This window comes from Leptonotus elevatus, chromosome 1 (assembly GCF_054856555.1).
Source record: "Leptonotus elevatus isolate MCC_2025b chromosome 1, RoL_Lele_1.0, whole genome shotgun sequence".
Lineage (NCBI taxonomy): Eukaryota > Metazoa > Chordata > Actinopteri > Syngnathiformes > Syngnathidae > Leptonotus > Leptonotus elevatus.
This window is the reverse complement of record NC_141239.1, coordinates 8,414,508-8,429,171: the sequence shown is the minus strand read 5'-3', so window position 1 is coordinate 8,429,171 and position 14,664 is coordinate 8,414,508. Positions and strand designations below refer to the sequence as shown.

General features: G+C 34.6%; 1 protein-coding gene across 4 annotated transcripts in view; it reads right to left on the bottom strand.

The window, feature by feature from the left end:
• Positions 1-392: 392 nt before the first annotated feature.
• Positions 393-14,664, bottom strand: part of ghrhra (growth hormone releasing hormone receptor a) — a 31,357-nt gene continuing 17,085 nt past the window's right edge. For 2 of the 4 annotated variants that reach the window (XM_086073154.1, XM_086073133.1), the window contains exons 3-13: positions 9,430-9,537; positions 8,319-8,419; positions 8,145-8,242; positions 7,767-7,899; positions 7,541-7,694; positions 5,576-5,636; positions 5,413-5,482; positions 5,238-5,332; positions 2,399-2,528; positions 2,255-2,314; positions 393-2,047 (exon numbers count right to left, since the gene is read on the bottom strand). In XM_086073154.1, the coding sequence (XP_085929280.1) occupies positions 1,901-2,047; positions 2,255-2,314; positions 2,399-2,528; positions 5,238-5,332; positions 5,413-5,482; positions 5,576-5,636; positions 7,541-7,694; positions 7,767-7,899; positions 8,145-8,242; positions 8,319-8,419; positions 9,430-9,537 (1,157 nt within the window). In that variant the 3' untranslated portion in view covers positions 393-1,900. The remainder of the gene's footprint in view (positions 2,048-2,254; positions 2,315-2,398; positions 2,529-5,237; positions 5,333-5,412; positions 5,483-5,575; positions 5,637-7,540; positions 7,695-7,766; positions 7,900-8,144; positions 8,243-8,318; positions 8,420-9,429; positions 9,538-14,664) is intronic. The other 2 variants (XM_086073148.1, XM_086073142.1) reach the window with 2 other exon arrangements.

Below are 14,664 nucleotides of genomic sequence, written 5' to 3'. Positions count from 1 at the left end.
TTGGTAGTTTACATTATTTCTTTATTTTTTTTTTACTATTGTAACAAATGTTAATTGTATTTTTTTTTCAAATAGATCGTATAAATATCAGTAGAAATCATTTAAAATTCAATTAATTTGTTATTTTATTTATTTTTGTACAAATGGATTTGAAAAAAAAAAACATAATACAATTGAGTTAAAAAAAATTAAAGGTAACTTAAATTTGCTATATTTTTGTTTATATTTTAGTACATCATATATTATATTTTGCATTACTTTTAATGTTATGCTATGCTCTGCAGTCCCTGCGTGACTGGAACGGTGCTTCTAAATAATTGTCAATGTTATTTAAACAGAATTAGGACTCAAATATTTTACAGTCTCAAAATACATAACCACAAATTCTTTATTCTCACCCTAAATGCATTTTTCAATTTATTACTGTGCTTTTTCCCTATTCACAAACATTTCTTTCTCTCCGTATTTGGTATAAAATGGCATGTAAAATACTGTGACAATACATCAGCGTGTGCTGATACAAAGTGCCTAATGATACTGTACAGTAACAGTAAAAACATAGACGACAAAACACAAGTTCCACAATTGGTTTAAAATGCACAAACCCGTGTTTCAATGAAGTCGGGATGTTATGTCAAATGTAAATGTGTTTTGCTTCTTATTTACGTTTTACACAACGTCCCAACTTCATTAGAATTGGGATTTGTACAGTAAGACACGAGAGTATTGTCATCAGAAATGCTTCATCTAACAACTTAGATGCCATTTTGACGTTTGGTAACTCGCTTAGTGCCAAATTAGATAGCATGTTGACAACGAGGAACAGCATAAAATGCACACAGTACAAGAAAACATATCAAGCCACTTAAATAAGAACAAATGAGTCAATCATTAAAATAAAAAATTCAATAAAAAATGAATTGACCCTGGAATTTTTTTATTGTGAACTATAATCTCAAATAATTTAACTTATTTATTTTACTGTCTTTTAAAAAATATTTATTTTGGCACACACAAACACAACAAAAAAAACACAATTGACCCATAATGATCGCATGCCCAAATTTGGACAACTTCAGATTTTTTTCAAAAATTTAGACTACTGTATTTATTACTCTTGTTTGCTTTATTTATTCTAATACAGCAACAACAACAAAAGTATTTAAAAAAAATACACAAATAACAATTAAAGCCATTTTGTTTAGACTAAAAAATATTATTAACTTATTCACTCCCAGCCATTTTCACTGAAGCAACTGCTTTTGCTCCCGGCTGTATTACTGGATTTTGACAGATTTTGCAAGGCCCACAGAATATTGTGTTCCATTGCTTTTTTTGTGTGTTTGTTTTGTTTTTGCAGTAATTAGCATTAGAAGCTAAGTTTCATCATTATTCACATTCCTGTTAAAACACTGGCAAAAAGAGTTTGTTGCAACATGGCCCTGGTTGATCTCTTATACTCTGCTGCCACCTGCTGACCTTTTTTTATAATAACTTCCATTGTTTCAAGTGTTCTCTTCAGTTCAGGGGCTGCATCAAAGCCATCTGTATGCTCTTAGCATAAAAAACAAACACAAAAAAAAACATATAAATACGTTTTTTGGGACCACGGTAATATTTATATATAAATATATTTTATATATATATTTATATATTCATACGCTTTTGGGAGGAAATGAGTTAATATGTAAAACAATTGTGAAATATAATCTTAAAAAAATAGTTTATTATTTCATTAACATTATTTTTTTGTAATCATTTAAATTTGGCACCCAAAAACAAAAATAAAACATGTTACACACATCATACACACAACAAGTGTTCTCAAGGCTCAGTGTAGCACACAAGTCACTCCACCCCAAAACGTGAATTGAATTGTCCCTTCAGTGTTTGCTTACGGTCATACGGCGTAGATGTTGCCGGTGGAGGGGGGCCGCCGAAGCCCCCCGCGTGCTCCGACACTAACCTGACTGATGCTTCGCTTGGCTGGCGTGCGCCGACTTTGGTTGTGACACTTCCAAAGCCACCTCCGCAGCTCCGCCTGCACCTGGGAAGCAAGGGAGATTCATGCTGAACTGTATTCGTAATTGAACCACAAAAACATGGTGCGATTGTCAAGTCAGAGTTTGCTGCACGGTTTTAAATATTTTTTTAAATATATATATATATATATATATTATTTTTTTTTTATTACGGAAAAAAAAGCTTAATATTTACTTTCAAATGGATTCACGTTTGAACACATCTGGCTTACCTCTCCATTCATGAAACAGTAAAGCAGAGCCACTACAAAGCCCTGAAAAAAAAACAACAACTTTGAAACTAAATTAAAAGGGCAGCATTTTTTCATAAAAAAATAAATAAAAAATGCCTGCTGTGTTTTAGGATCTGGTGGTACCTGAAAGGATCCCAGGCCCAGCTCGATGTAGAGCCGGGCCGCCACGCCCGTGTTCTCGGGCAAGAAGGCGAACACGGTGTAGTGCATCCCGAACAGAGGGATTAGGAAGAGCGTGGATTTGGCCAGTCTTCTGAGGAAAAAAAAACAAAATTCACACGGGAGATGACAAGGAAAAAAATCATTCATCAAGGCATCCTTTTGTTTTGAAATGTCAAGTGAGACCCGCATGTAAATTTCCAATCAGTTGATTAAATGTCATGAGAGAAAACAGCAACTCATGCCTCTGAAAGTTGAGTTGAATTTTTTAGTATAATATAATGGGATATAGCTGCGTGTTAGCTAGCACGTCTAACACACATACTGTGTTTAAAGACAAGAAATGTCTGTAGCTGCGCGCTGTAGCGGCCCACCAAGATACGTGGCGGCCATCTTGGCAGGGGCAACTTTCCAGTCAGAATGTGCTATAAATACAGAACATTTGATTTAAATGGCAGTCTACAGTTTTACATATTTTACTACGTAGTTCCATAGTCCAGGGGGTCTTATTATTTTAGGTCTGGGGGGGGAAAAGTTGGCTAACTCAGTTAAGTCGACCACAAAATTAGTAAAAAAAATAATAATTGCATTGAAACTATAATTAATGGGTTTTAAAACCATATTTGTGGCACCTGGAACCAATGTTTAGCCACGAATTGTTGATAACGTAATTTGTTAGTGACGGTCATTTATTATTTATGTTAGCTTCCCAACTCCTAGCATGTTACGATTTTAGACATTTTCAGTGAAAGTGTAAATGTAAAACCCTTATGAATTAGCCTTAGCGCTTTTGCTACTCGGATTGCTATCATGCTATATGTTAGCATACTAACCGCTAATATGTTACCATTTCAGCAATTCTCACTGAACATAGTTACAGATGACAGGAGTAAAATAAATAGCCAGCCAGCATGTTAGCATTTGGTCAATTGTCATTTGGAACGATACTTGAATACTTATCGAATGGCCTACGCCCTTTCTGCTCAGGTTGCTAGCATACCAACTGCTAGCAATAGCATGCTGCCATTTAAACAGTTAACATTGAATGTAGCAGCTAACTGATAACAGGGCAAAATGTAAAATGATCCAAGCACTTATCCTAGCACTTTCATATTGCTATATGTTAGCCCGCCAACTGCAAGCAAGTTAGCATTAATTGTCATTAGATTAAATGATGACAGGGCAATAATTAAACCCATTTCAAACGGCTTTTTGTATTCACGACTCAGGTTGCTATCTTGCTATATGTTAGCATACCAACTGCTAGCATGTTAACATTTTGTTGTTTCCTATTATATTAGTTAGTACTATAATCCAGTGATGACATTTTGACCATGGAACAGATATTTCTTATGTTTCTTTTTGTATGACCTTTAATTATTATTTTATCCTGCTTTTATGATGGGGCCGTTTTGACCCTCTCATGATTTCAATTGTAGATTTATAGACATATAAATATATATTTTTAAATGACTTATTATGCACAGACTTCTGTCATAATAGCAAGGTTGTTTTCTCACAAGCCTGTATAATATATTGTACTTAAATCAATATGTGTGTTACTAAAAGTTTTTTGACACTTTCTTTGAACAATCGTGTCGGGTGATAAATCTATTTCTGGTATTGCGCTATTTTTAAGGTATTCCCGTCTGAATTCATTCAGTTGAGCACTAATCAAATACAAATGTTATCCAAAGGAATAATAGAAGGTCTCAATACACATTCTGCACAACCTGTACAATACTTTTGTTGTTGTTAAATTATAAATAAATAAATCAATAAATAATTATGTGGACATGTATCATGTGTATGACTTTACTGTATACTCTATGTGTGGGTAAAAGGCATTAGCATGTAGCATTAAATTCACCAAATTTGTTAGGTAAGTCATCTTAACTCATTCACTGCCATTGACGGCTATAGACGTCAAAAATTCATTTGAACTACTTTTATTAGTTTCATATTTTTTTCCTACTTTTGTTAACAAGAGTATGAAAACCTAGAATTTGTTTTGAATTTAGAACAGATATAAAATTTGTGATTAATCATGAGTTAACTATTGAAGTCATGGGATTAATTAAGATTATAAAAATAATCGCCTAACGCCCCTAATTTGATATGTTTTCTTTTCTTTTTTTAAAGAAAAGCTAATTAAAAAAATACTTTAAAAAAAAGAAGATGATTGAAAGTGAGGGGCACGGGCGATTAAATTGTTTTCGTAATTAATCGCATGACTTCACTAGTTAACAAGAGTATGAAAACCTAGGGAAAAAAATGTATTGTACATTTAGAACAGATATAAAATGTGATTAGTCATGAGTTAACTATTGAAGTCATACGATTAATTACAATTCCAAAATGTCATCGTCTGACGCCTCTAATTTTTTTTTATAATATTTTCTTTTTTGTTTAATTACTTAATTATTTAAACTCAAAATTAATCACAAATTTTATATCTGTTCTAAATATACAATACATTTTTTTTTTAGGTTTTCATACTCTTGTTAACAAAATGAAACTAATAGAAATAGTTCAAATTAATTTTTGACGTCTATATCTTCTAAATGGTATAAGGTCAAAAACAATGACACGATTGACCCTCCTTTTTGAGGGTTTGACCTTGGCGGAGGTTTTGCTTGCAAGCTGACGACATCAAAGACTTGATTCAAATTCAATCAGTGCAATGTTGAAAGAAGCTTTTTGCGAAGAACGCTTGATCTACCAGTTTAGAGTTTCATTCCAAATCAAAAGCTATTTTTTCCACATCAAAGCCCATCTCAATATGTCATCCTTTGTGACTCACATAAAATGTCCAGTGTCGTTGTTCCCGGATATGGCGGAAGATTTGAGCTTCTGGACAAGGATGCGGATCACGTTGATGAAGATGACGATGTTGACCTGGTTGATATGACGGCGATATATTAGCAAAAGCCATCCATTTTGAATATTTGCACATGAAAAAAACACGAGCAACTCACCAGCAAGGACGCTGTTATAGGACCTTTGATAATCCACCAAATGCCAACATTGTCCGTGTCATCCCAGCAACTAGCCACATGTCAAATAAATGATGATTTAGTTTGTTTGCTGTGTCATGACTAAATGCAACAACCTACTGTACTGTATACTGTATATGATTACCCTCTGTCGTCATAGAAGAATCTGGTCAGCACCCAAAGGATGAGAATAGTCGACGGGAGGCCTGCGACAGGCAAACAGTGATCAAAAGAGAATACGCACAATTTTGAACGACATTACCAACCAAAGGGCAGGATAAAACACAATGTTTAACTTCATTGTTTAATTACTACAATCTTAATATAACATAAATTAACACACAAAAAATGTTAATTTTACAAATAAAAGTTTTTAATTCATTATAATGAAATATAAAAACAATGAAATTGTCTACTTTTTGACTAATGTTTAACTTCATTATTTAATTACTACAATCTTAATATAAGATAAAAATAAATTAACAAAAAAAATAATAAAATGTTAATTTTACTAAAAAATATATTTAAAAAAAAATCCATTATAATAAAATGTAAAAACAATGAAATGGTCTACTTTTTGACTAATGTTTAACTTAATTATTTAATTATTAAAATTGTAATATAACATAAAGATAAATTAAAAAAAAAAAATAATAAAATGTTAATTTTACAAAAAATATTTTTCAAAAATCAATTATAATAAAACATAAAAACAATGAAATGGTCTACTTTTTGACTAATGTTTAACTTCATTGTTTAATTACTACAATCTTAATATAACATAAAAATAACTAACAAAAAATAATAAAATGTTAATTTTACTAAAAAATATATTTTAAAAAATCCATTATAATAAAATGTAGAAACTATGAAATGGTCTACTTTTTGACTAATGTTTAACTTCATTGTTTAATCACTACAATCTTAATATACCATAAAAATAATTAACCAAAAATAAATAATAAAATGTTAATTTTACAAAAAATATTTTTCAAAAATCAATTATAATAAAACGTAAAAACGTTTTGAGTTAATAAAAGGGAAGTATTTTAATTTACAATGTAGCATAAAGTAATAAATATGAAAACATGTACAAATTCAATCTAATTCATTTGAATTTAAAAAAATGAAACAAAATTAAACATCGATCCATTCATTTTCTATGTTGCTTAGCAATTGACCTTGACGCGTTCACTGCCATTGACGGCTATAGGCATCAAAGATCCATTTTAATTGGGATGGCAGTGAATGAGATTTAATATTGAAAACATTTAATAGGTGACAAACCACATCTTATAAAAAAAATAACTAAGCCTTATTTCAAGGTACTTGCTAAAGCGACGATAGAAAATTGACAACACTTTCATGCAATTTTGCGCCTCTTTGTCAGATACAACAGGCGGGAGGGCGGGAGCCCCCCCTGCAGAGGCTCCAGAGGTTGGACTTAAAAAAATTCTGAAAGATGGCTGACTTAGATAAATTCTGAGAACCAGGCTGGGAGTGGGCAAACGTGGCCTAAGTCGGTCTGTCTAAAAATAATGATCTGTTATTGTTATTTTGGAAAATGTTATGTATCAAAAGTACTAGTGGTATCAGTACTTGGTATCGGCATTGGTGACTTCACAAGAATTGAGTACACGTACTGGTATTGTTCTAAAAAAATGTTGGGCTATCGAACATCCCAAATTTATAATAAAACAATAAAATGGCTGGTCTTAGCTATTTTTTAAAAACAAATTTTTTTTCTCCAAAATTTCAATAAATCATTTTATTTATAATGCAACCAAAAATACATTGAATAAAATGGAAGACGACAAAAGTGAATAACCTTAACTTTTTTTCAATTATTATTAAATTAACATTTTGATATTTGAATTTAGACTTAATAATAATACATGTATTTGAATAACTGAGATATACTGAACTTCTTCTACAAATTGGATACAAAGTGATCCGAGTCAATGGTTGCTTATCGCTACTTGAATTGGCCTAACTTACTAATACAATACGAGCAGTCCTCCGCTCGATGCGTCTTCGTCCTTCAAGCGCATTGCGGACAAGATGAAGACGACTCCTGACACCTTAATTAACACCAAACACACCGACTCACCCCATCCAATCACGATGTACCACCAGAAGTACTTCCTCTGGGAGACAAAGGTGAGCGCCAGCAGCGTCTGCAGATACATGCCCTCCACCAGCAGCCAAAAGTAATTGGCCAGGATGCTAAACTGGAAGAAGGCCACGGCCGACTTGCACGCCGTCTGCCGGGTTCGTAGACGTCGTTAAAGTCAACATTTTCGCACACTTGACGTCTATTGGGGCGCCGGGCTCACCGTGGACACGGAGCAGTGGTCCAGGGTCTCGTCCGCGAACAGCACCGTGTCTTTGACGAAGACGGCGCTGGCCCTCAGGACGAACGAGGAGAACAGGTTGACGTGGATGTAGTTCCTGGTGCAGTGGAACTTCCTGAGAAGAGCGGGGGGAAATGAACGGGGCGAACGAGCGTTTCTGCGTGAGGAGAAGTAAAACATGGAATGCGTGTGCCATAATATTGAGTTGCTAAATACAAATGTTGAAAGCTACTTGAATGGGAAGCAAAATACGGCAAAGGCAATGAGCCACATGCTGCTTCACCACAACTAATTATAGTATATATACTATAGTCTAACCAAAATAATCGATCAAATTCTTTGATTTTATTTTTTTTTTACCTGAAGGCAGTGAACACCACTATGGCGGTTATGAGGGAGATGAGGGAGGTGGCGTAGCCCACAGTATACACCTGTCTGAAGGTGGACAGGTAACTGGTCTACAGGTGGGCAACAAAGTACAGAGCAGCCTCGTTAGTATAATGAGGTATAAGAGCGTGTGTGATTACAACCAACCTCTGATTCAGGCCCGTTGTCATCGCTAAAAGCACAGACTTCCTGGTAGGGCGGATACATGTCCGACCAGCCGTCTGCTGTACAGTTCCTGTAAACGAACCCTTACCATGGAAACAAACATAAAGAGAACAAGAGGAAGGTTTAATGATTAACGCCAAATGTGAGAGTTAGGCTTCCAAGCATGGTCATGACTTTTAACAGTTGTTACAAAATTGAGTGGAAATTCAGCTGTCAGAATGTGTGACCTCAGGTTTTAAAACAGTCCAGGTTTCAAAGGAGTTAGGCTTCCGAGCATGGTTATGACTTAGAACATTTGTTAAAAAACTGAGTTAAAAAATTCAGCTGTCAGAATGTGTGACCTCTTTTTTTTAAACAGTCAAGATTTTCAAACAGGGTGTCAAAGGAGAGTTTGGCTTCCAAGCAGGGTCATGATTATTAACAGTTACAAAATTCAGCTGAAAAATTCAGCTGTCAGAATGTGTGACCTCAGATTTTGAAACAGTCAAGGTTTCAAAGTAGGTTGTCAAAGGAGAGTTAGGTTTCCAAGCATGGTCATGACTTAGAACATTTGTTAAAAAACTGAGTTAAAAAATTCAGCTGTCAGAATGTGTGACCTCAGGTTTTAAAACAGTCAAGATTTTCAAGCATGGTTTTAAAGGAGAATTTGGTTTCTAATCAGTGTCATGATTTTTACCAGTTACAAAATTCAGTTGAAAAATTCAGCTGTCGGGATGTGTGACGTCAGGTTTTAAAACAGTCAAGGTTTCAAAGCATTGCCACAACTTCTAACAATTGTTACAAAACTGAGTTGAAAATTTCAGCTGTTAGAATGCCTGGACTCAGGTTTTAAAACAGTCAATGTTTCAAAGTAGGGTTTCAAAAGGGAGTTTGGCGTCCAAAAATAGTCACAATTTTTTAACAGTTGTTACAAAACAGAGTGGAAAATTCAGCTGTCAGAATGTGTGACCTCAGGTTTTAAAACAGTCAAGGTTTCAAAGTAGGATTTCAAAGTTTGGCTTCGAAGGAGTGTCACAGTTTTTAACAGTTGTTACAAAATTGACTTGAAAAATGTAATTGTCCCAACATAAACTTTGAACATTTTCCAACTGACCTTGACCACTGGAGAAATGTTGAAAGATGTCCGAGCACGACACGTTGACCACCTGACCCACGTCGGCTCTCAACCAGCATCCGACCTGGTCCCACTCAGTCTGGCATCCTGGAAGCATTCAAAGGAAAGAAACACTTAACAATGTCTCAATGATTTTGTCTTTTGTTGCTTGTCCAACAAAAATGTTGTTTGTCCAAATGTTTGAATTACCCACATAAATGCATATGTAACATTTGTATCTTGCATAAGTTACAGATTCAGGGTTATATGTATAACATTAAGGAGTCGTTTTTATTTGGTTACATTTGCATGTTGAATTTGGGGCTGCGAGGGCAACCACCCGTTAAACGCTTTCTCCTAATATTGCGCAAAGAAATACTGTGCCTTCTATCTACCAGTCACAAACCTCCGTGAACATTTTCATGACATTTTGTCTTGAGTTCGTCAAACAACCTGACAGCTTCCATCCGACGAAGCGGCTAAAAAGAACCTTCCCCTCGCTCTCCTTTCTAAAAGTGTCTTGCTAGACTTCGTCGGCTTCCTGTCACACGGGGCAACCATTTTTCCATTTTACATTTCAGAGCCTCTTACGTAACCGTCATCGCCCGGCACGAGGGCCGAGGAGACAAGGTGGAGGTAAACAAGTCAAGACGAGCCGGAGGAACTTGGCTCTACAGCTCACAGGGGCCCGCTGATGAGATGACAAAAACATACAGTGACTAATATGCAACAATAGGAATGACGGGGGAGGGCATGTCAATCAAAATGCTCCTGGCTGATGTGACAGCAAAATACTGTATATGTCAAATATATTCACTGCAGGAGACAGTTGCTCTAAAAGCAAACGCTGGACAGAGATTTTTTTCTTATTCCCCTAAAAATACAAACCTTGCCTTCAGTTAGGGCTTGATATTTCTTAACTCATTCACTGCCATTGAAGCCAAATTTTTAATGATTTTTTGTTTTTGTTTTTTCAAATCGTAAGTTAACGAGTGAAGTCACGCGATTAATTACAATTAATTTTAATCGCCTGACACACCCCTAATTTTTAATAATCTTTTCTTATTCTTCTTTAAAAAAAAAAGAAAAAAAAAGAAACAATTTTAAAAAAGATTATTAAAAATTAGGGGCGTCGGGCGATTAAAATTTGTAATCATAATTAATCGCATGGCTTTAATAGTTAACTCACGATTAATCACAAATTGTATATCTGTTCTAAATATACAATTAAAAAATTCTAGGTTTTCATACCTTTAGGTTAACAAAAGTGCAAAAAAATGTTAAACTAATAGAAATTGTTCAAATGAATTTTTGACGTCTATAGCCGTCAATGGCAGTGAATGAGTTATTGTTCTTAGGTTCTTATTCCAAATATGGTCCCTATGTGTCTATTTCTGTCCATTGGTGTGTGTTCAAGGGAATAAAAGTGACGTCACCTCAATGTGTGTGACCTGAAGCGGACGATGTGGCTTCCTGCCACAAAGGGCACGTCACAGAATGATTTCAGAAGCAACTCTAGATTTAATGTCAGGAAGCGTATTGCGGTCAAAAAACCCTTCCTGTTTCATGACTAATTTGGGGGGGGACTTTTTTTTTTTGTGTATTTTTTTTCTGTTTTTCTGAATATTTTTTGTCTGTTTTACTGATTTTTTTCTGTCATAAAAAAATATTCAGAAAAAGAAGAGAAAAAATTACTCAGAAAAACAGGAAAAAAAATTCTGAAAAACATTAGCTTCTGTTTTTTGAAGTAATTATCATTATTTTATTTTATTTTTACCTCGGAACTCCAAGTGACTTCAACTGTATGACTTCCTGGCTCAGTTAAGGTTACACATGTACCGTAATTAGTAACACACATGTTTTATGCTTTTTACTTTATACTATCATTCTAATGTAAGCTAATGCCAATCGATCAGTATAATTTTAGTAAGCTAACAGTTAAGTTTCTACGGAGGCGTATTGCATCTGCAACAAGTCACTTGGTGCTCTGTTTTTCAGGGATATTTTTTCCCAGTTTTTTTAATAACTTTTTTCCCTGTTATTCAGATTTTTTTCCTTCTGTTTTTCTGAGTAATTATTCCCCATGTTATCTGAACATTTTTGTTTTTTGGAATGTATTTTTTTTATGACAGAAAAAAAATCAGTAAAACAGAAAAAAAGATTAAGAAAAACAAAAAGTTTAAAATAACCCCCCCACCCCAAAAAATAGTCAGAAAAACAGGAGGGTTTTTTTCCCCAAGTGAATGAAATACGCTTCCATAGGCATGTGTGTATAAAAATAATATGTCATCTGATGTCTCCGTGCAGCAAAATGAATTGTGCTGCACACACTACACACTTTTTATGACGCACGCATGCTGCGCACTCTTTCGTTGCCCCCCGTCAAGCTGGCAATGTTTACATCAACCTCGATATGGTTTGTTTTTTGTTTTTGTTTTTTTTATTGATGGGGAGCTATTCCTATTCTCGGTGTTCCTTCCTAACCAATTTGCATGAAAATCCTCACATAGATTATGTATATTTATTCATAATAATGCTTGGTTTGACTTATCCTGTGAGAAAGGTATTTATTTAACGAAATGTGCATGATTGTATCGTTGTAGTTTGCAAGTATCAGATGTATTTTATTTTGTTATTTATTTGTATTGATTTATTTCTACTGATATGTATTTGAAGGGGAAGTCAAACCCCCCAACATTTTTGGGACTATAATATGTTCTTTTAGTTAATTGTGTTAGTGGAACATGAGTTAAGCAGCAAAATCCTGCATTTTTTTATCAATATCAGAAGGCGGCCATTTTCCCACTTGCTGTCGCGTGAAGATGACATCACAGGCTCAGGCAACGGCCAATCACAGCTCAGCTGTTTTCTGAAGCTGAGCTGTGATTGGTTGTCACCTAAGACCTGAGCAACTGTGATGTCATCTTCAGTCGACACTCGACAGCAAGTGGCAAAATGGCCGCCCCCAACAGAGATATTGTCAGAAAACAATGCAAAAATTTTCTTAAATGTTGTGACTATGTTATGATTGTCTCAATAAAAGTAAAATAAATAAATAAAAAAGGTTGCCCCCTGAGATGGATAAAAACGGCTCAAATATTATTATTATTATTATTATTATTATTATTATTATTATTAAATTTTTGACAAGGGTATCACAAAATGATACATTTACATTATATATGGCTGTAAATCAGCAGTGGTTCTAATCAAGTATAGTCCAAAAACATTTTATTCTTGACTTTAGAAATTAAGAAAATAAAAATAAAAATCTGATCTTTTCCCCTTCATTTCCAGCGGATCGTGGCAGTCTAACTATGAGCATGGGTAGAGTTTTATTTATTTTGGTACTGTCGTAGACACACGCTGTTAGAAATGTGCCGTTGTGGGAGTGAACACAACTGATTAGCTTCCCGGCCAATGCAAGCGGCTCTTCGTAATCCCTTTAAATTCAACACAGGAGAAGCGCGCAATTCACGTGGCGGAAGCACAAACGACTCACTGGAGTCCATGCAGGAGATGGACTCGCGCAAAAGTACATTTATAAGGAAATGTATGTGGGGATGATGTAATGTCGGCAGCTGTGAGGTGGCGAAGAGTGTGATTTTAAAAATATATTTGACATGATGATAATAAAAACACATTCAATGAGTAGATTATTGCAATGATTTAGAGCAGGGGTGTCCAAGTCCAGTCCTCGAGAGCACCTATCCAGCCTGTTTCAGATGTTTCCCTCCTCCAACACACCTGAATCATCTGATCAGGATCGTTATCAGGCTTTTTTGCAAAGCTTTATCGTAGAACAGATAAATGTATTCAAAATTCATTCGGAAGAACAAAAACAACAAAAAGTCTGTCTCTATTAAAAACTTCTAAACAGGACATGAGTCCGCAAGCGTTACTAATAACATTAATAATGGCTGCATCACATTGAAATCATTACGATGGCTCACTGGCTTTCTGGGTCACTAAAATGATGCTGAGTCGTTGTTGTTGCCGTATTTGTCAATGACACTGAGTATACATGTCTAAACGCGACGAGTCAAAATGTCTGCCAGCGACTTTTAAACTCTTGTGTGTGTGTGTGGGTGTGTGTGGGTGTGTGGGTGTGTGTGTGTGTGTGTGTGTGTGTGTGGCCACCAAAGAAAGATACCAGTTGGGCATTAACGCAAGTGACTGCTCAGTACAATTAATTAGAAGTCAACTGTATATGTAAATATAAATAGCATGTATGCTAAATACTAGCATAGAAATGTTTCCCGGTTCTTACTCCCTTATATGTGTCTTCCAAATAGTGTTTATTTCGTCAACGAAAAATAAACAAAAATATTTTCGGCAACACATTTTTCACCGGACGAAAACTATACTAGACTAGACTAAAACCCTTATTAACTCATTCACTGCCATTGACGGCTATAGACGTCAAAAATTAATTTGAACTATTTCTATTAGTTTAAAAAAAATACACTTTTGCGAGTATGAAAACCTAGAAAAAAAATTATTGTAAATTTAGAACAGATATCAAATTTGTGATTAATCGTGAGTTAACTAGTGAAGTCATGTGATTAATTACAATTTTAAAAAATTCATCACCTGACGGGCCCAATTTAAAAAAGTTTTATTTATTTATTTAAGTTCGTAATTAATCGCATGATAATTTGATATCTGTTATTAATGTACAATTAAAAATATATAGGTTTTCATAAAAAATGAAATACAATTTTTAAACTAATAGAACAGAACAGTTCACATGAATTTTGGACGTTTATAGTCGTCAATGGTAGTGAATGAGTTAATAAACAATAACTGCGACTATATCAGTATGCATTTTCGTCGACTAATGAAGACGAGACGAATATGTACTTACTACGTATATGATTTTGTAAATTCTTAGCTGTGTCCGAATGTGCACCCTAGTACAGTGGCCTACTACTACGCCATTTTACAGCGGCGTCCAAATGTCCTGGGAACGAAAATGTAGGGCACTCAAAATTACTACCCACAATGCACTCTGAAAAGTAGTGAACATCAATGTTCACTCAACCGGGTTGATATAGACCACAATGCATTGCGAGTATGAAAAAAAACATGGCGCGAGCTATAGCGCAAGCGCGGGAATCAAATCCGATACCATTAATATATACTAGGAAAATAATTAATTTGTTTTAGTTGAAAATATGTACAACAAAGGAAATAAAGTACAGTTTTATAACATTTTCATTCACAATAAATAGT